This window comes from Eurosta solidaginis, chromosome 5, assembly GCF_040869045.1.
Source record: "Eurosta solidaginis isolate ZX-2024a chromosome 5, ASM4086904v1, whole genome shotgun sequence".
Classification (NCBI taxonomy): Eukaryota; Metazoa; Arthropoda; class Insecta; order Diptera; family Tephritidae; genus Eurosta; species Eurosta solidaginis.
This window is the reverse complement of record NC_090323.1, coordinates 173,704,600-173,728,970: the sequence shown is the minus strand read 5'-3', so window position 1 is coordinate 173,728,970 and position 24,371 is coordinate 173,704,600. Positions and strand designations below refer to the sequence as shown.

At 36.5% G+C, this 24,371-nt stretch overlaps 1 protein-coding gene across 1 annotated transcript; it reads left to right on the top strand.

The window, feature by feature from the left end:
- The first annotated feature begins 1,700 nt into the window (after window positions 1–1,700).
- On the top strand, window positions 1,701–14,475 carry LOC137233851 (apolipoprotein D-like). Its single transcript, XM_067757328.1, has 6 exons — window positions 1,701–1,835; window positions 7,722–7,836; window positions 8,353–8,486; window positions 10,845–10,921; window positions 13,265–13,360; window positions 14,208–14,475. The coding sequence occupies exons 1-6, from the start codon at window positions 1,813–1,815 to the stop codon at window positions 14,336–14,338; spliced, it is 576 nt and encodes a 191-aa protein (XP_067613429.1). The 5' UTR covers window positions 1,701–1,812; the 3' UTR covers window positions 14,339–14,475.
- Window positions 14,476–24,371: the final 9,896 nt, after the last annotated feature.

The window sequence follows — 24,371 nt, the reverse complement described above, 5'->3', positions numbered from 1 at the left end:
CACATTCCAGGGTTACCCTAGGTCCATTTTCCTACATGGTGATTTCCCTTATTTTGTCTCCATATCTCTCAACTGAGTATGTAATGTTCGGTTGCATCCGAACTTAGACTTCCTTACTTGTTATAAATAAAACAGATGAAATTTGATTTTTTAACTTTTTTAGAACTAAATATTCTATCTCCAGGATTTTGTGCTACTCTCGCCCGGTAGCCAATGGTTATGATAATATAGTTGCATAATTTCAAATCTATTTAAATAGGCAAACACGTAAAAAAATTGCGACTTTTTTATGTTCCGCTAGCTTGGCTCATTTTCGATATACAAAAAAAGTGTACGAATGAGTCGTGAGATAAATTAAATAATACGTGTTTCTTAAAGGTTAATAATTTAGTTTTGAAGCTTTTCAAAGCACTTTCAGGAAACCAAAGTAGCATTTTGTGTTATTGCATCGTAAAACTTTAATTTAGTTTAAGTAATTCCAAGAGTCAGATAGCTAGGGACATGATTTCTATTATGAATACCCAGCAGAAAGAATTAACGGTACTGAACGGTAGCTAATCGGACGAAGAGCGAGACATTTAATAGTCACACTTGTACCAATAGCGCTTAGGTTCGAGTCATATATATTTAACTTATCTTGTTTGGTTGATTTTCCGACAGGGTGGATAAATGATGTATATTGGAACGATTTTCCGTCATCCCTTGTCAAATTTGGTTTTGAGACAAACCGGTTTCGGCGTTGTGCCATCGTCAGTGTCGATTTTCGTTCCAATATACATCATATATATTTAAATAAATTAATTAAAGGCTGTGACTTTTTCAAAACCACTTACGATTGAATTAGTTAAGGAAGCGTTCAAAAGGCGAAATCAGTGGTTCTGAAATAGTCACAAACTTTTATTAGCTGTGTTTTTTTTATATACACTTAAACTTTCTATGGATTGCTTAGTGTGTAACTTTATCGATACTTATGAAATTGTTGCGCACAAAATTAGTACTGCTAAATTTCAGTATGCATTATACTCAGTCGCAACTGGAAATGTGTCTCTCCCTTTTCTCTCTACACTATTCTCCACTTGCATGACCGAAAAGGGTGTGTGTCCACTATTCAGCGCAACCAATTCAGCTCTAGGTTATACACTATGACTAGAAGAGGTACGTGTCTCCACTATTCAGAACAACCCGTTTTGTAGCCAGTTATTTACTCTGCCGCGAGTTTTCAATATTTGCAGCTAGGTGACTCTGTTTAACATTATCTAAGTGATGAAAAGCGTTTTTTTTACCCGCAAATGTAGATGTCGCTCAGACTTCAGCTTTGTTGAAAATATAGCTACCAACTGTCCCGCTGTGTATCTGATTTACACCAGTTCGGAGATAGCCGTTTTTACCATCTCCAGTTAAGTTTGATTTTATCTGGAGGATAGCAGGCTATCAGATATCGTCATTTGACATTAATGTTTTCCCAACATAGGGTGACCACAGCGTGAATACATGAAAACTGGCCAAACGGGTGACATTTGTTTACACAAGTGACTAATTGAAGATGGTGAAAACGGACGCTTTGCGTGATTGTCTCCCATATTTTGTGTAGGGTATGTACAATGTTAGCCGAACTTAGATTACTAACTGTTTTTGTTTATTTATTTGAATATATATAATGTGTTTTGTATGTGTGAAGAAGTTTCGTTGCAAAAATCGGCAGAGAGTCAAGTATAAAAGGTGTGAAAAATTTTAATATCACATTGTCATTTTTAGTGTCGAAGACGTAAGTGATATTTGATCTTTGTGATTTTCAAGATAATACTATACGAAATGCTGAAGCCACAGTTTACTATGTAAGTAACTAAATTAATGTTATCCTTTTAGATTTATTGAAAAATTGTGTTGTAAATTAAAAGATATTTTAAGAGTCAAATCGATATATAAGTAAACGACAGGTGTTTTTGGTATGAATTTAGATAAACATATACATCCTGCTTTTGAATTTCTCCTGTATTTAAATTATATCTAGGAATGGCATAGATCCTAGATATATCTAGGAGCAGCTAGTGGCATACGTCCTAGAAAGCTTTACCAAAAAGGCAGAGTTATCTTTTAAGAAAGCTTTTGTTTTTGAATAGGTTTTTCAATTTTCCTTAAACAAACCCTATGGTAACACTTGGGACTCATTAAGTCAATAGATGTTCTCGCGGACCACCCAGTTCGACCTAACGTAATCTAATTGAGCCCGATGAACCTGATTTATAATTTGCAGTACCTACTGTTAGGCTACTGGCTACATTCAATGCGTTCACACTCAAACAGAATATCAAGCGGATCGATTCGGCCACATTATCAAATCGGTATTTTATTTCTGCAGTCGGTTGGAAAACATATATATGTATGTATGTAAGTATGAAGCATCATGACAGATGCCACACGGCAAAACTCACATGGCCGGCCGGAATGGAATGAGAAGAGATCGCAAGAGCTTCTAACCCTTCGTAAGTGGGATTTTTCCTTAGTTGTAGGTTTTTTCACTGGTCACGTTGCATTGGAGAGCATGCGTAAAGGATTGGCACTCCATTTAATAACTATTGTAGAAGCTGCGGCAGCAAAGAAGAGCCTGAAACTGTTAGGTATCTACTCTGCAAATGTCCAGCGCTCGGTACAAGAAGGCAACATTTTATGGGCAAGATGTTTTTCGTAGATCTGACTGACATAGCTGAGGTCAATACACGACGCTTAGTTAGCTTCACAAACTCAACGAAGTGGTGTGATTAGGAGAGTTTAGGAACAAATACGTGTTGTTTCACAATGGGCCTATAAAGGCCTAGGTGTGCTGCTCCGATTCCGGTTGAAGCCACTTAAACCTCACCTAACCTATGTATGCCTTTTCAAAGTTTCCCTGCCAGGAATTATTAGATCATTTTATCGTCTATCACCAAAAAGTAACTAAATCGATACGTTTTGCAGTTACTAAGGCGATATCAACCCATTTCAAAAATATTTTACTAGAATTTTGGCCTCCTAGCAGATATTTGGGCGATAGTTAACTGTAACGTTTTGAATTTCCCTTTATTTCAATCATTTATTTGGTGAATGATACAGATTTTTTGCAAATATTTGAAATGTTAAGCAAAACCCAAAATTTGCCTCTAGTCTATGCATTCGCAGGAACATACTTTTACACTTCCATTTATGGGACACGAAGTCATTTGCGTTTTTGGTTTACTTGGCTTCGCAGAGGCGCTTAAGAGGAAGCTTTGACAAGACATTGGCGAAGGTATCTCTCTTTGACACTTAAATGACTTCATATATTCTTTCTGCAGTTCTTTCTTTCTCGAGACTTATCGTTTTAGTAACATTTATTCCTATCGAAATAATTTCCAAATGTTATGCCGCTTGTGTATCTAAATTTTATTTCGCTTTGGGGGAACAGTTCTTCCCGAAAGCTGATAAGAATTCGGAACAACGTCGATATCTTCGGCGATTATTTCTTCGGAAATGTCGTATCGAATAAGAAATTTGCGTGACTGATCAAATCAAAGTTTTTAATAAGTAAGAAAAATGAATACTGGGCGTAATTTTTCAGAAATTTTTTTATTTTTTTTTGGAACTGCAAAGCTTTAAAAAAGCAACTTCAAGCAGTTTTTGGTTTTTTGTTTGGCGAGATTGTGTATGCCAACAACAAAATACTTTTAAAATAGTACTTATAATTCAAGCTGTTGTTTTTGCAATTTGCAAAACCTCTTTCTCCTCTTACTTTTGTATAAAAATGAAAGCGACAAAGCACATCGTGAACTTTTTTATGCCATCGTGAAACCAATTTTCTTAACTGCAACTTAAAAGTCGCACGATATGCCAATATATAGTAAATTGCACGGATTTTCGTTTGTGTTTTGATAATACTTAAGTACCTGTAGTTGTTTTAATATAACACTGAATGTTTTTTATCGCTATTCTGTATCATAGCCAGGTCCGCCGAGAGGGGGGGGAGGTTGGGGGATTCCACCCGTGACCGGGGTTTCTCAGGAGGCCCGCGATTTAGAGGTACTAAGAAATTTTTTTTAATTCTGGAGAGTCTTAAGTTGTTCCATGTGGAAATTTTAAGCCAAATTTCAAAAGCAACGAATATTGATATTCGGAAATCGTAAAGTTTTCGTGGTGACACTGATGAAGGTTCATCTTGAAAAAGTCTTTCAACAATACCAGGATTTCACAACAGCAGCACACACGTTTATAAGTTCACTATCTTTCCCCAGACATTCAGAACTAGTTTATAGAAATTTGTGCAAAACACGTGAGGGAAACTATATTAGTTCAAGGCAAGAAAGCCAAGTATTTTGCTATTATCGTTGATGCTATTTTACAATTCAAGAACGGTTTTTGGCTTTCGTGAATTGCAACCACGAAATCACTGATTTAATTTGTCGTGCACACGGGTACGATAACGGCGCCAATATGAAAGGAGCTTACAACAGAGCACTACGTCACATTCTCGACAAAAACTCGAATGCTGATTACTCGCCTTGTGCAACCCACAGTTTGAATTTATGTGGTCTTGATGCTGCAGAATGTTGTACGGCTGCAATTACTTTCTTCGGAGTTGTATAAAACTGTTTTAATATTTTCAGCAGCAGTCCACAACGATGGGACATCCTTATAAAAAATGTACCGAGCTCTCTTCATAGTCTTTCAGACAAAAGCCAAATTTGACTGCGCAAACATACGGAGATGTTATCGGCATTTTCAAGTACATTAACAATTTCCAATGTATCTTGCTGTCCTCAATTTGGTTCAAAATGCTGGCTACCATTAATGAAAGAAACGTGGTCTTCCAAACTAGAGACGCCACCATAGATGTTGAGATGCGACATCGAAGTAGATGCCTTATTAGCTGATTTGTTTATCAGTGATTAGTTGATCAGGAACTAATGGGAAACAACTTTAAACGAATGCAAAACAGTTGCTATTCAATTGAACATCTCGCCAAAGTTTCCGGACATTCGAAAGAGAAAGCCCAAGAGGCGTTCTGAAGATAATTTAAATGAGATGATTACGGATGATTCAGATTCTCATTTTAAAAACAATACATTCCTGGTCATCGTTGATTCGGTAATCACTGGCATTACTGAACTATTTGCAGCTATGAGAAATGAGGGAGACGTTTTCCTTTTTGTGGCAATTTGTAGACATGGATGAAACTACGGTTCGGGCGAGCGCAGCAAAATTTATCGCAAAATACAAGTCGGATATTTCTCAAAGCTTAGAATGCGAAATAATTCACTTGAAACACATCTACGAAGCAAATTGTGATAAAGGTCGGTCACCATTGGAACTGCTAAATGCCGTCTATGTTGAAAATCTGTATAAAATTTTCCCCAACATTTGTGTTGCTTTACGTATCTTTTGCACTATACCTGTCCCTGTAGCTAGTGCAGAACGTTCCTTCAGCGTCCTTTCAAGGATCAAAAACTTTCAGCGATCGTGTTCATCTCCAGAGCGAGTTTCAAGACTTGCTAAGCTTCGTTTTGAATCCGTTTTGGCAGGCCAGTTAAATCTTGATGTTATTATAAACAATTTTGCAGCGAAAAAGCAAGAGCCACTTGTTCATATCCGAACCTTCTATATTGAATAATTAAAATTTATAATCATCATTAAATTTATCAGAAATGTATTAAAATGTTACCAAATAACTAGAAAAGATTACTTGAAACAATATGTGGCTGTTAAGAGAATTTTATTTCTACGTTACAATAAAATAGTATAAATACTTAGTAAATATTCTGTGTTAATTTTATTTTCAACTCTTAGTCCAAAAATCATTTACTTGATGTAGCAAATTTTTTTTGATGTAATCCATTAATAATGATTCATGAATGAGACATAATTAATTCAAATTAATCAAATGTATTAGTGGATTTTTTATAGGGGGCCCGTAAATTGTTTAGTCCCGGGCCCGGATTTTCTCTCTACGGCCCTGGTCATAGCTTAAATTTTTTGAAAGATTATCATTATGAAGTTTTTTAAAATTCCCTTACGGAGAAAATTAAAATATATGTCATATATGTTCAGGTAAGACCGCCCCTTCAACCTAACCTAAATGTACTTATACCTTGGCAGTCCTCATCTCAACGAGTCAGATAGATTCAGATAGATGTCTGGTCCAGTTTAGTTTCACATCTTGTAAATATTAATTCTGATAAAACACCTTTTCAAAAATAAATGTCGCGCTGCTTAATCATGTACCAATTTAGTACAGCCGTAGTGTGATGGTAGCGTGCTCCGCTTACCACACCGAAGATCCTGGGTTCACGCTCGGGCAAAGCAACATCAAAATTTTAGAAACAAGTTTTTTTCAATTAGATGGAAATTTTTCAAAGCCGGGTCGCCACTCGGAAAGCACTCCGAGTGTATTTCTGCCATGAAAAGCTTCTTAGTGAAAACTCATCTGCCTTGCAGATGATTTTCGGAATCAACATTTAACAAGAAGGTCCCATCCCGCCAATTTGTAGAGAAAACTAAAAGGAGCACGACGAAGAGAAGCTCGGTCAAAAATCTCTTCGCAGGTTATCGCGCCTTACATTTATTTATGTATTTATTTATTTATTTAGTGCAGCGGCAATATTTTGCTAGCTTACTAGCAGGGTTGCCATTTGGATGCATTTGTGAGTGTATAAAAAGATGCAAAAAACCCAAATGGATACTTTTTTAGACTGGAAGGTTCAATCAAAGTTTGAAAACTGCCATGCAAACTTCAAATTTTTAGTTAGAGCTTCTAAGACGTTTATGAATATGTACTTTTATGACACATATTTTTTATAAAAATATCAAAGCAAGTGTGAAGCACGCAAAAAGCGATTTTTCTTTCAAACTTAACAGTCTTTCCATAAAACAGCTTTTATACTAATATGGCTACAAGCTCCATAAGGTAATAGAAGTTCTGATTAAAAATTTTCGTGGGAGTTCTTTAAACTTTTATTATTACATATTCTGTTCTTTGTGTCAGTTTCGAATTAAAGATTTATGTGATTTCTATATTTAGGGCAATGTTATATATGAAGACATGGCACTTTGCGTCGCAATCACTGGCATTCACAGTCTTATTAAAAATTACACAAAGCAAATCAAGTTTAATTTCACCCATTTCGTACCTGTTTAAACAATTTTGCCTATTCTCGAAAGAAATCAACCTTTTTTTTTAAGCAGAACGAAAGTAGATATTTCAAAGGTGCATAGTAAGAATGAAATATTTCAATCAAGTGATTTGTTTTCGATTTGCGGCTGTTTGAACCAAAAATTTGATGCATTTTTTCTATATTTTGGCAAATTTTCGCGTCCCCGTTATAGATTTCTGTACATTCTGGCATGGGCTGGTAGAGTAAATCAAGTTCCATTTCGATCCCCTCTCAAGTAATGTACAACATTTTTTTTTTTTGTAAATTTTGACTGTTTAGCGCAGGACTACTCTATGCCGGATATTGATTCAGTATGTTCCCAAAATTGGCACGATTTCGGAAACGATTTAGTATGACCCCGATGAAAAATGCACCATTGTAGTATTGTTTTAACCTTTAAACAGCCCTAACGGTCACGTTTCAAGAACTCTGCAAGAAAAAATTGTTCAGAAATGTGAGACTCCACATAGTTGTTTAAATATCAAATCTTTTGCTGCATAAAATTTTTTTTATTAAAAGTGTCACTCATTATTTGTTATATTTCTTGTTTTTTTTTGGCAGCGCCTATCTATCACTTCTAGTTTTCTTGACCTCGTCAAATTTGGTGGCAGGCCAAGTTTCCAGAGAAGGCGAATGTCCGAAAGTAGAACCTATGGAAAACTTCAGTACAAAAGCGGTGAGTATTAAATGCAATAATAATAAGTTAGGGCAGTTCACGATCAGGTGCATACCATATGCAATGCAACAACGAAATACATGCAAATGCACTTGCCAAAAACTTTGGGAGTGGAATGATAAGAACACATTGCTTTTGAATTGCAATGGTTCGGTAACCAATGATCTCAATGAAGGTTCAATGTTTTAATATTAAATCGTTCCCGAGAGGGTCGGGTTGGTACCGTAACGGTGCTTTGGGGAGTGTCTTTATCGCTACAACAACAACAACATCTTCCATTCTCTGACATTTGTCTCATTTAGGTCGTGTCATGCAAGGTATTTTTCTTTTGATGGTTGCTATGGTGATTTATTAAGGTCGTTACGAATCTATAGCATTTGCATGCAAATGTATAATTTGGTCACCTTATATGCAATTAATTGTGAATTGCCTTAATAGGTTTATGCCAATATTATACAAGTCAATTAAATAATTTGAAACATACATTTTTTTGATTTTGTTTTCAATTATTTCCAGTACCTTGGTAAATGGTATGTGTATTCTGGATATCCCTTCGCTAACGATTTGGGTGCCCGCTGCCAACAAGTTGAATTTACTGCTGGTCCTAACGCCAATACGCTTTATGTGACTTTCACACAAATAAATGCCTCGTAAGTATTTTGTTTTATCAGGAGATATGCCAGTCTAAACATTTTTGGTGATAAAAATAATTTTTCCCAAAAAATAAAAATTTTTAGGTTAAACATTACTAAACAACTCTGAGGCCTTGAGATGCGATTTCTTATGTTCATTTTTGCCTATCCTGATTCTATACAAAGAAGTATATTATTTTTGTTACCACAAATCGCCAAAACGGCTTCACTGATTCTCAAATAAAATAATGGCAGCGTCAGAATAATTTCTTTCATATAGATGCGTTCAACGCAATCTTATGAATGACAGTAACATGTTGCGTTAGTCAATATAAAGGAGCTTTAGACTTAGCAATTGAAACTTATTTCACCGTGCATTGCATAAAACGCATCTACGATTTAGCAATTGAAACTTATTTCGCCTTGCCATACATTTTTTGAATGCATCTACATGAAATCATCTACATGAAATGTTGATTGTGGAGCGTCCATATGCTTAAGTGCGGTATCCTGATCATATCATAAGACAACGCTCATGAAAAAAGTCGCATAGTAGCCAAATAATTTTAACATTTACTTTATCTCTCTGTTCTCTATGAAGCGGCATCGCTTAAGACACAAACCCCAGATTCAGCTATGTCTTAGAAGAAAATTAGTTGAAATATTCGTATTGAAATCGCAGTATAGTAAAAGAGAAAAAAATAAAAAAGAGATAAAGGACACTATTGCTCAGATAGCATATAAAACCCTATTCAAAAAAATCCTTAATAGTATCACTGTTACTCGTGGTTTTTAACCGAATGTGTCCCTCTAGGGGCTTTGCTTGCATTATGTCTGAGGTCTTTTGTTTTGAAGCCAATATCAAAACTGTCTCAAAAAGCATGATAAAATATATGAGGAATTCCATCCGATTTCGACCAATTTTGAACCCGACCTCTTTAGAATTGACTGAAAGTTTTTCTTCTTTTTCTAGCTTACGAAAGACGTTTTTCAGAATTTTTTTAAAATTTTTTCATCCAACTCAAAAAAAGTTATGAATTTTTAAAAAACACCGTTTTTGTTCTCATAATGCTATAACTTTTTCAAAAATTTACTGTTTAGGATTTTTTTGTTTAAGTTTTTTTCGAGATTTTCGAATTTCGCCATTTTTTTCTCATAAAAAACTTCAATCAATTCTGCAATCACTAATCCCGTAGTGGGCCGATTTTTTTTATATTTTTTTTTATTTAATTAAATTAAATTTAAAAAAAATATAAAAAAAAAATCGGCCCACAATTCTGCAATTATCCCCACTAATCCCGGAGTGGGCCGATTTTTTTTAAAAATTTTTTTTTAATTTAATTTAATTAAATAAAAAAAAATATAAAAAAAAATCGGCCCACTCCGGGATTAGTGGGGATGATTGCAGAATTGATTGAAGTTTTTTATGAGAAAAAAAAAAGAAAATGGCGAAATTCGAAAAATCTCGAAAAACTGAAAAATTAAAAAAAATTTTTTTTTAATTTTTTTGTATTTTTTCCGAAAAGTACATTTAAAAACAAATTAAAAAAAAAAAAAGATCCCAAACGGTCAATTTTTGAAAAAGTTATAGCATTTTGAATACAAAAACGGTGTTTTTTTTTTTAAATTCATAACTTTTTTTGAGTTGGATGAAAAAATTTGAAAAAATTCTGAAAAACGTCTTTCGTAAGCTAGAAAAAGAAGAAAAACTTTCAGCCAATTCTAAAGGGGTCGCGTTCAAAATTGGTCGAAATGGGATGGAATACCCCATATGCAGTATAAATTATGGTCCTAATTGAAGACGGTTAAGGGGCGTGGAACAGAACCTCACTTATTCGAGTATTCAAAAAAATAATAAATTGTTGATTCTACTTCAAGGCAATCCTCTAAAATGTGAATGCTGATATTCTCAGAATGAGGGAAAACGTACCTAAATCAATCCACTAATCAAAAAAAAAAAAAAAAAAGGCTGCGTAAAAATTAAAAATTGCATTGACGCATGTGGGAGAGGCAGTCAGTTTTTCGCGTTTTCTGAACAGTGCGATTTTTGAGTTGTTTTTATTTAGGTGTGCCAATATTTCGTCATGCACATTGTTATAGTTGGCGATAACACATAAATTTCGGCACCGTGTGGAAACGGTTTATTTGTGTTTTACAGAATTTTAAATTGAGGTTACCCTAGGAGGACTCAATATTTTGAAAAGTGAAATGCCGATGGGGACGAAAATATATATGTGTTACTGTAACTTTGAATTTCATAAGGTTTTCTGACCTGGGCGTAACAATTTGAGGCTGAAGTAAATCGTTTATTTGATTTATAAGAACCACCCTTATGTTTATAGGTACTTAATACTGAATTCTTTTAATATTTTAAAGCTCCCAAAAAGAGATAAGGAGTGGCACTGCAAAAGTTGTTGGTTCCTCTATTCAAATACGCTATGATGGGACTGGAAGTAAGTAAAAAGGCTAATACAAGGCATATGTTTTTAATGAGTAGACCACACAATTATGGCTTAAAAAGATAAAAAACGTTACCGTCACGACGCCGGCCATGTGGAGTAAAGTAGGATGACTTATAGCATTGCTTAATTTGAAATATCAATTTTTCACAATCACATACGAAAAATTGCAAAAAATAGAGCGCAACATATGTCACGTGGTTGACGTTTGTCAAAAGTAGAAAATTGGGAAAGTATGACGGATGCGACGTCTAATACGTTGCTCATCTGGCGTTTATCATTTAAATAAACACGAAAAACACTGTTGTCAGTTTCTTTCTTGTCCACCAAGTAGGTGACGAATTGTATCTGTTTAAGCCATTACTTTAAACAAATGTGCATTTGGGAAAAGCTTTTTATACCTAAAAAATTTTCGAATAATTAATTTAACTGCAATGACAACATTTTGGAGCTTTTTGTACATGATCTCGTACTCAGCAATGCAAAGATGTCGTTGCACCTCAAATTTTTTTAGAATGTTAGTCGTATTTTTATTAAACGGTTTTATTTAGCTTGACTTGACAACCTAGCTGGTTGGCACGTATTTTGTAATTGAAATTTAAGTAACTTCCCGATAAGCTACAAGCTTTAAACTTGGAATATAATTCAGAACTCCATGACAATGCAATAATAAGAAAAAGAACTCCGATAGGTGGCGCATGGATCGAAATATTGATAAAAATCGTATTTGTGGTCCGATATTTTTCATATTTGGAAGACATAATACATACATACATACATGAATAGAAAACGACCTATGAAAAAACGCCGCTAGGTGGCGCAACGATCGAGATATTCAAAAAAATCGGATTTTGTAGTCCGATTTGGCTCATATTTGGAACACATAATACATACGTGAATAGAAGGCGACCTCTGCTGTCCGATTTGGCTCATATTTCGAACAAATATTACATATACATAGTCCGGCAGAAGTGACATCAAAATATTTTGGAGTTCGAGGAGCGACAAGCATATGTGACGCAGTCGAGTTAAGTCTGTGGAAGGATTATGTATTGAGGACTTAGATTGTAACAAATTTTCAGGAAAGAGTTTACATATATGAAAAATGTCTTTCTGCCGCGGCCTTAAGCAAAAGACATCTCACTCGTAAACATGGCGGAACCGGAACCAAGTGACCGCCGGAAATCAGGTGATTGGTACTTTTTATCTTATCCATCTTATATGGTTCCACGGCATGCGCGTAAACTTTATGCTTAGAAATGTTTCACCAATTGTTTCGTACACTCAAACTGTTTAAAAACTAGTAAGAAAGTCTAAGTTCGGGTGAAGCCGAACATTACATACCCAGCTGTACACTTGAAATGCTGTTGTTACAAGGCTGTGCAATAGTACATATACAAATGGCTCTATTCTGAACCAATTTTTCTTCGAGTTATGGCTCCCGAAACATAGAAAATTGCTTAGTCATAAAAAGGGCGGTGACAAGTCCATTTTTTTAAATTTGAAGTTTTTCCTATTTATTTTTATAGATCCACTTTAGAAATGAAATACCATTCATTTTGAGCTCTTTTTTGCAAAGATATAGCTTATTTTATTCGTCCACGACTCTTTTAAGAATATTTTGTATATAAGTGGGCGCGGTCCTTAACCGATGTCGTTAATTTTTCTTCAAAGCATTCCATATAGTAAATCAACCACTCTGCTGAATTTTGTTACGATAGGTTTAACGACTTTTGATTTATGATTAATAATATTTGTAAAATTGATTTTATCACAAGTGGGCGGTGCCACGCCCATTTTAATTTGTTTCTTTTCAAATTGTATCAAGAGTCTCAATATCAGTCCACACGTCAAACTTCAACATTCTGTATAGGTGTATTATTCACTAAATAATCAGGGTTTTTGTGTTTTCAAAAATGTTATTTATATAAAAAGTGGGCGTGCTTATCATCCGATTTCGCTCATTTTCAATACCAATCTATTCTAGGTATAAGATAAGCTCGTGTACCGAATTTGGTGAAGATATCAAGTTATCGTGTTAACGGACAGACGGACGGACGGACGGACGGACATGGCCCAATCAAATTTTTTTTTGATTGTGATGATTTTGATATATTGAAGACATATCTATCTCGATTCCATTATACCTGTACAACCAACCGTTATCCAATCAATGTTATAATACCCTGTGTACAAGTACAGCTGGGTATAAAAAAAATGTGCGTTTGTGTTCGAAGCGCTGCTGGTTTTCGGTATCACTGGTATATATCGACTTCCCAATAGCACGCTTATTTGATTCTTAAAAATTCTATTAACATGTTTTTCTCTGTTTTGCAGGTGCCGTTAGAAACTTTGATTATGTTGTTTTAGGTGCAGATTACGAAAACTTTTCTGTCATATATAATTGCAGCAATAATTCATTGTCCCATGCTGGTAAGTTATTATTTTAATCAGTTTTATTAGAAACATATCGGACGGGCTTTTTGAGAGCAGTTTGATTTGAGTATGTATCAGCAGAGGCCACCTTATCTTGCTTCAGTTTTCCTACAGTATTATTGTGTGTGATTTGTAAGAGAAGAATACGGGCAAATGTATTCGACTGCCATCGAGTACGAAGAAATAATGCCATGCTATGCTGGTAATGAACGATATCCACTGGTGAGACAACGTGGCGGAGGGCTTTCTCGCATAAGCTCTATATAACTGGGGCCAATTATGGCGGCCACCGTGGTGTGATGGCAGCGTGCTCCGCCTACCACACCGGATGCCCTGTGTTCAAACCCGCGGGAAAGCAACATCAAAAATTTAAAAATAAGGTTTTTCAATTAGAAGAAAATTTTTCTAAGCGGGGACGCCCCTCGGCAGTGCTTGGCAAGCGCTCCGGGTGTATTTCTGCCATGAGATGCTCTCAGTGAAAACTCATCTGCCTTGCAGATGCCGTTGGGAGTCGGCATTAAATCATGTAGGTCCCGTCCGGCCAATTTGTAGGGAAAATCAAGAGGAGCACGACGCAAATTGGAAGAGAAGCTCGGCCTTATATCTCGTCGTGCCTTATAGTGCCTCTAAGTGCCTTATAAATTCGAATAGGTTTATTTTAACACATTTTCTTCTTGTAAATGAATCTGACTATCGCGTCTTGCTCCATAAATAACAGAGAGATAAAGAAAAAATATTTCACACAAGAAATATATACGAAATTTTTCTTGAGCGTTTTCTTATGATGTAGATACCACGCTTGATGTAAGAATACGGATTATAATATATATTTTTTTTTAACTAGAAAACCTTTGGATCCGTACTCGTAAACGTAATCCAAACAAAGATATTATAAAGGAAGCGGAGCAAGTAATTAAAAAGGCAGGCCTATCCCTGGTGGAACTCAAAATCGCTGATCAGGCGGATTGCAACTAATGAGTATTTTGTAATATATGAATTGATGGACAACCAGACAAAATCAATGGATATGGAACAGGAAAAGTTACCCAATTGTTAAATGGGGACAATTTACTTTGGAAAAAAATAAAGTTATAGTATATTTGCAATAAAAATTTGTCAAAAGCAAATCTAATAAGATATAATTTATTTTGAGTACTTATGTATTAGAAATCAATCCTGAGGCTTCCGACTCATTGTGTGTATCTCAGATATTGATTCCATGAAACATAGAAATTACAAGACGAGTTCATGTAATCCTCACAATTATGACCTTCGTTTTCTTCAAAAATTAGATTGTTAATTTCAATTCATTAAGTATTAGAGCTTACGATTTCTTCTCGAACACAAGCGAGATTTTCGAGACCCGAGAAATCGAGAATTTGACTTTTCACGAGATTCTCGTGTCTCGAAGTACTCGTAAATCTCGCGAGCTTCTCGACATTCTTACTTAATCGCTGTATGCACAGTATGTATTTATACACTTGGTTTTTCTTACTTGTGACTTTTTTGTTGATTATATTGCTTCAATAACATTTAACTCAAAACATGTTTGTTATATACATACATATAATTTTGTTCGCAATATTTTATTTTTAACGAGACATCAAGAACACGGCTTCTCGTAAGATTCTCGTATCTCGAATTACTCGTAAGGCACGCGAGATTCTCGAATCTGGAACTACTCGTAATACTCGCGATCTTCTCGACTTTCATTCAGTCGCTGCATTGGCAATATTCTATACATTTCGGGGTTTTTACTTGTGGTTTTGCCGAAATTTTGGCTTGGGCTCCAGAAGAAATCGTAAGCTAGTATATATAAAACAGCCAATGAATCGATTAAGTTGAATGTCGAGAAGCTCGCGAGCCTTACGAGTAATTCGAGATTCGAGTATCTCGCGAGTCTTACGATTAATTCGAGAATCTCGCGAGAAGGCGAGACTTGCGAGAAATCTCGTCTCGAACATGTTCGAGAAATCGTAAGCCAATAAGAGAAGCTTAGACTAAAACACCTCATTGGTGTATCGCACTTTCCGTTTATTTTATGGGGTCTATGTATATTAGTAGTGGTCGAATGAAGTTTCGAAGAAGAATTCGCGCATCCTCCTTCTTGAGGACTGATCAAAGAACATTTACGCTACAATTGTCGGGCGTGCATTCCATCGAAAATATTTAGCATAGAAGTTGAAGCATATGCCTTGTCAACTCCTCGCCGCAGTATTAACTTTGGTAACATAACTGTTTATCGAAAAAGGCATAAACGAATCGAGATAAATATATACTTCCATATATACATAAAAGATTTTTTGATTTAGACATGTTCGTCCGAACGTCCGTCTGTCTGTGATCACGACACCTTTAATAAATATTTATATATCTTATTGAAATTTGGTATATCGGTTCCTTGGCACTCATCTCCCATCGCTATTTAAAATGAGTGAAAACGGATGATAACCACGCCCACTTTTCATATATATAACATTTTTGAAAACACAAAAATTACTCTTGATAAGAATTTGAAAAATTTTTTGAAAATGGGCCTGGCACCATCCACTTGTGATAAAATCCAACTTACAAATATAAATCAGAAACCAAAAACCGTTATGACTAAGCCATTTTCAATGTTTTGGGAGCCATAACTCGAAGAAAAATTAACGGATCATAATAAGATTGGGTGCACATATTTTGCTTATAGTTGGAAATATCTTTAAAAAAATGGACGAGATCGGTTAAGAACCACACCCACATTTATTTATTTATTTATTATTTAAAGTCGACGACAAACTATGGTCGACTGCATAATATCAAAGATATATAAATATACAACTCAAAAGATAAAATTTAAGATATATCGAGACTTCAACAATGTTATATTACAAACAAAGATATATTAATGAACATTACACTTTAATTTCAGAATATAATAATAATAAGAAATATGAGCAGAAATAAGATCTTATACCGAAATCTTATACTGACGGAATGCATCAGATTCTGCTCAGCATGATTTTGGAATGCAGTGGATTCCAATCTTCCTGTTGGAATGCAACAAGATTCCAATCAGCATGTCATGGGAATCCGGTAGTGCTAAGAGTGTAATGAGGATACGCCATCACAAGGCATAAAAAAGTAACATGACCTGTGTTGTTGTGGTGTTCCAATCAGCTCGATGCCTGACCCATAAGATTATACTGCCGGAATGCATACGATTCCGGTCAGTGACTCACGAAAATGCATGTTTTTTACGTTGTTGGAATGCACCAGATTCCAATCAACACAGTACTGTCTTGTTCCTTCTTAATGATACATGTCGATAAATGTTCCTCCATCCTTAAACGAGATAGTTCCTGTTTTTTATGGAAGAAATAAAATGCCGGCAAATTAAATTAAATTAGCTTGTATCTCTTAAATTAGATAGGCACGTATTGCATTACGTATAGTGGCAAAAGTACATTCAAGACTGATGCAGCTATACAAGTCATTGTAGTGCGCGCACCAGATAAGAAGAGGATTATTTTTAGCAAAGTTTCGTCGACAAAGGGGTAAATAGAAAGGAACGTACTGTCTGGATACTCTAGGGGGAACCGCAAACAACAAGCGGCTGAGAAGGTCCGCAGAATCAATTTCTCCAATAATGAGCTTATGGATGAACAATACCCCCAGTAAAATTCTCTGATTTTCCAGAGTGGGTAAGTTAATAAGAAGAAGTCTACTTCTGTATCGAGGAAGGTGGAGACTTGAGTCCCAATTAAGGCCGCGCAATGCAAATATCAAAAATTGCTTTTGAACTGACTCAAAACGCTTTATATGCTTTTGAGAAACAGGGGACCAAACGCATGAGCAATACTCGAGTATTGAACGAACCAGCGATGTGTAAAGAACCTCAGTACCAAGTAAGACCAACGCTTTGTTGGAAATAGATGAAATATGCATGTTAAAATTCAATTTCGGATCAAAAAGGACACATAGATCATTTGCAATAGATATACGCTCCAAAGGCGTACCATTTATTACATAAGGTTTCAATACTGGCTTCACTCGGTGAAATGTCATATGCTTACATTTAGAGCAATTTAAAGCTGGTAAATTTGTTGCGCGCCAACACTGGAACGAGTCCAAGTCGGCCTGAAGAATATCCAAGGAACTCAAATCGGTAGGACAGTAAGTGTAGCAAAGTTTTACATCATCCGCATACATTATATTATGGGAATATTATATTGTCTGTGGCAAGTCATTAATGAAAAGGGCAAAGAGCAAAGGGCCTAGATGACTTCCCTGGGGTACGCCGAAGGAAACTCCGAACGATTCGGACAGATTGCACTTGAACAGAACTTTTTGGGTCCGGTTAGAAAGATAGCTTTTCAGCCACATTAATAGGTGAAACGGAAAGCCCAAGACTTTTAAAGGGGTCTTAGACGAACTCATCTTAGACAAATATAATAAACTATACCTTTGCGAAAAAGAGCTTAAAATCCATGGTATTTTACTTTCCAAATGATATTATAATAAAAAGTTAAATATTAAAATTTTTGAAGTATGAACATTTTTTCTATGTTTCGGTAGCCATAACTCGAAGAAAAATAATATATACTTGCTTTATAGCAGGAAATATTTCTAGTCAAAATGGACGAGATCGGTTAAGGACCACGCCCCCTTTTATATAAAAGATGTTTAAAAGGCCGTAGGCTAGAATAACAAGTATGGACGGGACTGTCTTCGGTTGTGCCGAAGACTTCAATGAATGGGGCTGGACAATAATCTTATCCCATACGAAATCTCCAAATAATCGGCTTTATAAGATAAGAAATATAAAGTGAACCGATGTACATATCTAAACGATTTTTAAGATAAATATAAAATAACAAAATAGGTAGGTACTTTTTGTGAGGATGCAAAGTTTCACGTTTTTTGTGGTCTGCATGTAAAAACTATGATTAAGAATCATGTATTTAAAAAATATATGACGTAAACGTAAGTATGTGATGAAATTCGATGAAATTTGAAGCTTCAAGCTTTAAAAAAGGGGCAAAAATGACAGTTAATATTAGGTATATACTATATATACCACGGATCTCTATGATTTTTTCAGAAAACAATTTATGCTGTGTTGAAATTTGAAGCCTCTATCTCTTAAAATGGGGCAGTAATTACGAAAATGGCGGCCACCGTGGTGTGATGGTTGCGTGCTCCGCCTACCACACCGTATGCCCTGGGTTCGCACCCCGGGCAAAGCAACATCAAAATTTTAGAAATAAGGTTTTTCAATTAGAGGAAAATTTTGGTAAGCGGGGTCGCCCCTCGGCAGTGTTTGGCAAGCGCTCCGGGTGTATTTCTGCATTGAAAAGCTCTCAGTGAAAACTCATCTGCCTTGCAGATGCCGTTCGGAGTCGGTATAAAACATGTAGGTCCCGTCCGGCCAATTTGTAGGGAAAATCAAGAGGAGCACGACGCAAATTGGAAGAGAAGCTCGGCCTTAGATCTCTTCGGAGGTTATCGCGCCTTACATTTTTTGTTTATTTTTACGAAAAGTTTCTTATCTGAACAATCGGTTGTGGGGGATATATACTTTATATACGACCGATTTCATCCATTTTTTCAAACAACAATATGTACAGTGTACGAAAGCATATGGTGAAGTTTGAAGCGTGAATCTAAAAAATTGAGGAAGATATGACCAAAATCCTCTTTTTCTGAAAAATCGGTTGTATGGAGGATATATGTTATAGTGGTCCGATCCGGCCGGTTCCGACAAATATCTAATGGGATACCTAAATACACCCGCTCACCAAATTTTATCAAGATATCTCAAAAATTGAGGGACTAGTTTGCATACAAACAGACAGACGGACATGGCTAAATCAACTCAGCTCTCCATCCTCATTATTTTGGTATACTTAATGGTGGGTCTATCTATTTTCCTTTAAGGACTTGCAATTTTGAGATTCGTGCCAGAATTAATATATCATTTCATTTTCATGAAAGGTATAAAAAGCTATATCTTAAAGAAAAATAATTTTGTATAAATGTTATTTGTTTTATTGTAAGAGGATATTGCGAGACATTTTTTTTAAATGGCCAGTGCTACGGCCCTATTTCATTGAAGCATTGTTCACCATTTCTAGAGCCCCAAAAAAATATATACCACGTAACGAAATTCGATACACATGTTAGGCTTATAACAAGAAATATTTAGAGTAAAAACGGCCAAGATCAAATTTCAATATTCTAGGTGTATTATTTACTAAATAATCAGGTTTTTTGTGTTAAATATATTAAAAGTGGGCGTGGAACCCATGTACCAAAATTCAATAAGATATAGCAATATTTACTCAAGTTATCGTGATCACAGACGGGCAGATGGACATGGCTAAATCAATTCCATTTTTCATCCTGAGCATTTTGATGTATGGAAGTCAATATATATCTTGACTCATTTATGCCACTACAATCAACCTGTATATTACCACAGTTCATAACATAGAAACATGTCGAAAGCTGTTTCCTTAAAATGCAGTTGTGTGAATAAATATATTAATAAAACAGCAGAGTAAATCCAACTTTAGTTAAATCCGAACTTACAATCCCTTACTTTTTGGGAATAGTTTGTGTTTAAAATATGCCTCAGTAAGATTAGAAAAGTAATTTATCTGAAACCAACTGTAAAATTGAAACTCACGCTGAGTGTATAATGTATGGTTACACCCGAACTTAGACACTCTTACTTGTTGTAGTTATATTTACACTCAACCAGTCCTTTTCAGTTTTTCAATTGAGCCTTTGCTTAGCTATTATCAACATTTTTTATCTGTTACCTGAATTTATTAATTTAAATTACATAGATACAAAAATCTTTAGTACAATTTGAGATAGCAAGAATCGTTGGATCATGTGGTCCACTTGTGTCATACTGGAGTACTTACCATTATACTCGACTGTAATGCAGCAATGGACCAACTCATATACGACTCCTATAAGGTGGAATTATGAGCCGTATACCAAGAATGTAATTTAAATTTTGATATATGGAAGTCTAAATGTATCTCGATTAACATTGAAACGAATTTACTGAAATTCCGCTTATTTCAAATCTTCTACTAAGGTTCGAATCACTAAACTGTTGAATAAATAACACCACTATTCAGTAATGCAAAATGGTCTTTATTGGACTACTTTCAAAATAACACTTCTATTGCTCAAAAGATAGCGTGCTTAATTAAAAATGATTCTAGCGCCTCTACTGTTGTTGTCTTTTATACTGTTTGGTTTACTCGTTGACATTTCTAGGCGGTTCTGTTCTAGAATCTACTAGTTGGTTATCTGCTATAAATTTCTCAGCTATAACTACAGATGGACAATTTGTATAGCTTCTCTCACAGCTCATGCGCGTGTGTTTGTGAGCGACACTTCCACACTTATAATTGCATATCTCTGATAAGATATCTGCATGTGTTTGTGCATTGCTTCTCCGCTGCGTGTACGTACATATGTGTAGACATAATGATTGATTCGTTTATGTAGATACATAATGATTGATTTATGGATGTGCATACAAGTCACTCTTAGCATCGGCTTAGAGATGACAGTACCCCTTAGTGTTGCTAATATTCGTAACACTGCCCTCCACCTAAGTCTGATCGTCCCGATCAGACAAATCTCTCGTTCTAAACGCTGTCAGCCTTTCCAAATGGAACACTTTCATTTTGGTTCCTGGTACAGTACTTCGTCATTCCGTTTTACAACTTTGTATGGGCCTTCCCAATTACACTGCAATTTCGGGGACAAACCTTTTTTTCGTTGTGGGTTGTATAACAGCACCAAATCTCCTTCCTGAAAACCTTCCGAATTAATAGCTTTATCGTATCTGGCTTTCACCTTGCCACTCATAATCTTTCTTCGTTGCCTTATCAGATCGTGTATTTCTGTCAGCTCTTCTTCCAAATCACCAGTGGACTTCTTGACATTTCTCTCCACATCGGCATCTGTTCCAAACTTCAAATAAGCTGGCAGTCTAAGGTCATTGCCAAAAATTACTTTTGCAGGGGTTTGGCCCGTTGTCTCATGCACTGCTAATCGGTAAGCCATCAAGAATAATGGTATGCGGGTATCCCACTCTTTACGGAACTTGTCCACTACTTTCCTTAAGTGCTCCTCCAATGTTCTATTGAATCGTTCCACCATACCATCGGACTGAGGATGTAATGCAGTTGTCCGTGGTTTTCGAATGCCCAATGATGAATACAGCTGATTCCAAATTCCTGCCTTGGTCAGAATGTAACTTCATTGGTACACCATACCTTGCAACCCAATTGTTTATAAACACTTCTGCTACTGTTTCCGCTTCTTGATTTGGGTTTGGGTATACCTCTGGCCATTTGCTGAAATAATCCATAACTACCAGTACATATTAGTTTCCGCAGTTGCTAGTAGGAAATGGACCTGCGACATCCATATCGATCCTTTCAAATGGCGCACCTGAATTATATTGCTCCATCTGACCATGACTTCGGGTTTTGGCCTCTTTCGCTCTGCTGCAAACCTCACAGTTCGCAATCCACTCAGTGACCGACTGACGGTAACCAACCCAATAGGATCTCTGTTTCATCTTCTCGAGCGTCTTCGTGATTCCAAGATGACCTCCGCTTGGACCATTATGCAGCTCACTGAGCACGTCAGGAATCCTCTTTCTGGGAACAACTATCACTTTCTTTTTTCTTTGACCATCCTCACTCTCCCATACTCGATGCAAGCAACCGGATATCAATTCTAAACTGTTCCACTGTGCCCAATATGACTCCACAATGCGACTCTCTGCTGACATCTCCTCTCTGCTTGGTCTTTCGTTTCGTTCGAGTCCTTGCATAACATGTTACAGATCTGTATCTTCTAGCTGACACTTTCTTAGTTGTTCCTTGTCCCATTCATCCGTACACGTTATAATCATTAGCCGAACATCTACAATGTCTTCTTTAGCCTCGGCCTTTGAACAGTGCTTGCATTCCAAACTACATGGTCTTCGTGACATTGCATCGGCATTTCCATGGGTACTACCTTTTCGATGCTCAATGGAAAGTCATAGCTTTGTGGTCGCTCGATCTACCGTGCCAATTGTGCTTCCGGATAACGGAACTGCAGAAGCCATTTCAACGCTGCGTGATCTATCCTGACACAGAATCGCTGGCCGTAGAGGTATTTGTGAAAATATTTAATGCACTCTACCAATGCCAACAGCTCTCTCCGTGTAACGCAATAGTTCCTCTCTGGTTTTCCAATCGAACGGCTGTAATATGCAACTACCTTCTCCTGTCCATCTACCAGTTGTGATAAAACGCCTCCGATAGCATATCCACTCGCATCTGTATCTAAAATAAATGTTGCTCCTGGAATCGGATATGCCAACATTGGGGCAGTGCACAAACGCTCCTTTAATGTTTGGAAAGCCACTTCTTGCTCCTTCTTCCATTTGTTTAAGCGACTTAAACTATGACTTTTTTTCTTTTCTTTCGTTTGTTTCATTAGCCATTGAGTGTGCTTGTAATTCTCAACTTGTTAGTGAAATATTCTAAAGAAATAGTTTAAGTTTTTTATCCCAAAGCGGGGTTTTTCAAAGCAAAACAAGGTGGCTCATCCCGCAGCCAATACCTTGGAGCCCCCAGTGCTCGCCCCCAATGAATAAATACAAGGTGTAATAGGGGTTTTTCAAAGCAAAACAAGGTGGCTCATCCCGCAGCCAATACCTTGGAGCCCCCAGTGCTCGCCCCCAATGAATAAATACAAGGTGTAACAGGTACATAGTGACCTCTCTCTAAGTAAAATAACATACACTCCATTAAAATAATAATTTATAAAATAAAAAAAGATAATAAATTTAAAAAATGCTTCCTTGCAGTGGGTTTTGAACCCGCAACCCGAAACGTGTGAGTCGGGTACGTCATCCACTGTGCCACGACTCATACGCCTATAAGCGCATCAAATTACTCCCTTATAACTCATATTAAACTGCTCGCCCTCAACTGTCCCACGCTTAGCTACCATTCAAAAGCTTTATTTTTTTCTTGTAAGATCATGGAGGCTATGGACTACGCTGGAAAAGTTTGGTACAAATCGGTGGTAATATGTGCACAGCCCAAGGAAACGTCTTAATTAATGCAAGTTCTGTGGTCTTGGCCAATCCTTTATTGCCTCTATCTTTTCATTCGCTGTACCTATACCTTCTGTCGTTACCTTGTGACCCTAGTCATTTACTTCCTTTTTAAACAGCGAACACCAGCTATTCTCTGGAAAACTTTCTCCAAGTTCTTAAGATGTTCATCAAAATTCTTGCCCAATACGATGATGTCGTCCAGGTACACCAAGCATGTTTTCCAATGTAGTCCTTTCAGTACCTGGTCCATGAGTCTCTCAAAAGTAGATGGTGCATTACAAAGTCCAAAAGACATCACTCTAAATTGCCAAAGACCATAACAACACTGAAGGCTGTTTTCTCTTTATCTTCCTCCTTCACCTCAACTTTCCAGTGGCCGCTTTTCAAGTCCAGTTTGGAAAACCACTTCGTACCAGATTGCGAGTCCAGAGTATCGTCAATTCTTGGCAATGGGTAGCTATCCTTTTTCGTGACGTCGTTCAACTTGCGGTAGTCCACACAAAACCTCATTTTCCCATCCTTCTTCTTCACAAGTACCACCGGTAACTCCATGGACTAGCTGATGGTTCGATGACGCCGCTGTCGCTCATTTCTTGTACGATTTGACTCACAACTTCCCGCTTCGACAGTGGAACACTACGAGGAGTATGATGGATCGGCCTCACGTCTCCAGTGTCAATTTGATGTTTCACAACATTGGTGCGGCCTGGTTTGGAACCATCCTGGTCAAATATGTTTGCGTACTTTAGGAGCAGTTGCTTTGCCTTACTCTGATAATCTTGATCTAGCCCCTCCGTCCATGCCGTGATGTCATTTGAAAGATCAGTCTTGCTAGTTGAAACGTGTTCCTGGAGCTGTTCACAGTTAATA

Bases quoted from the DNA above. Each gene is read 5' to 3' on its own strand.
- LOC137233851 (XM_067757328.1), top strand. From the start codon at position 1,813: ATGCTGAAGCCACAGTTTACTAT. The intron at 7,837-8,352 runs GTGAGTATTAAA...AATTATTTCCAG, and splicing joins AAAACTTCAGTACAAAAGCG to TACCTTGGTAAATGGTATGT. The intron at 10,922-13,264 runs GTAAGTAAAAAG...TCTGTTTTGCAG, and splicing joins ACGCTATGATGGGACTGGAA to GTGCCGTTAGAAACTTTGAT.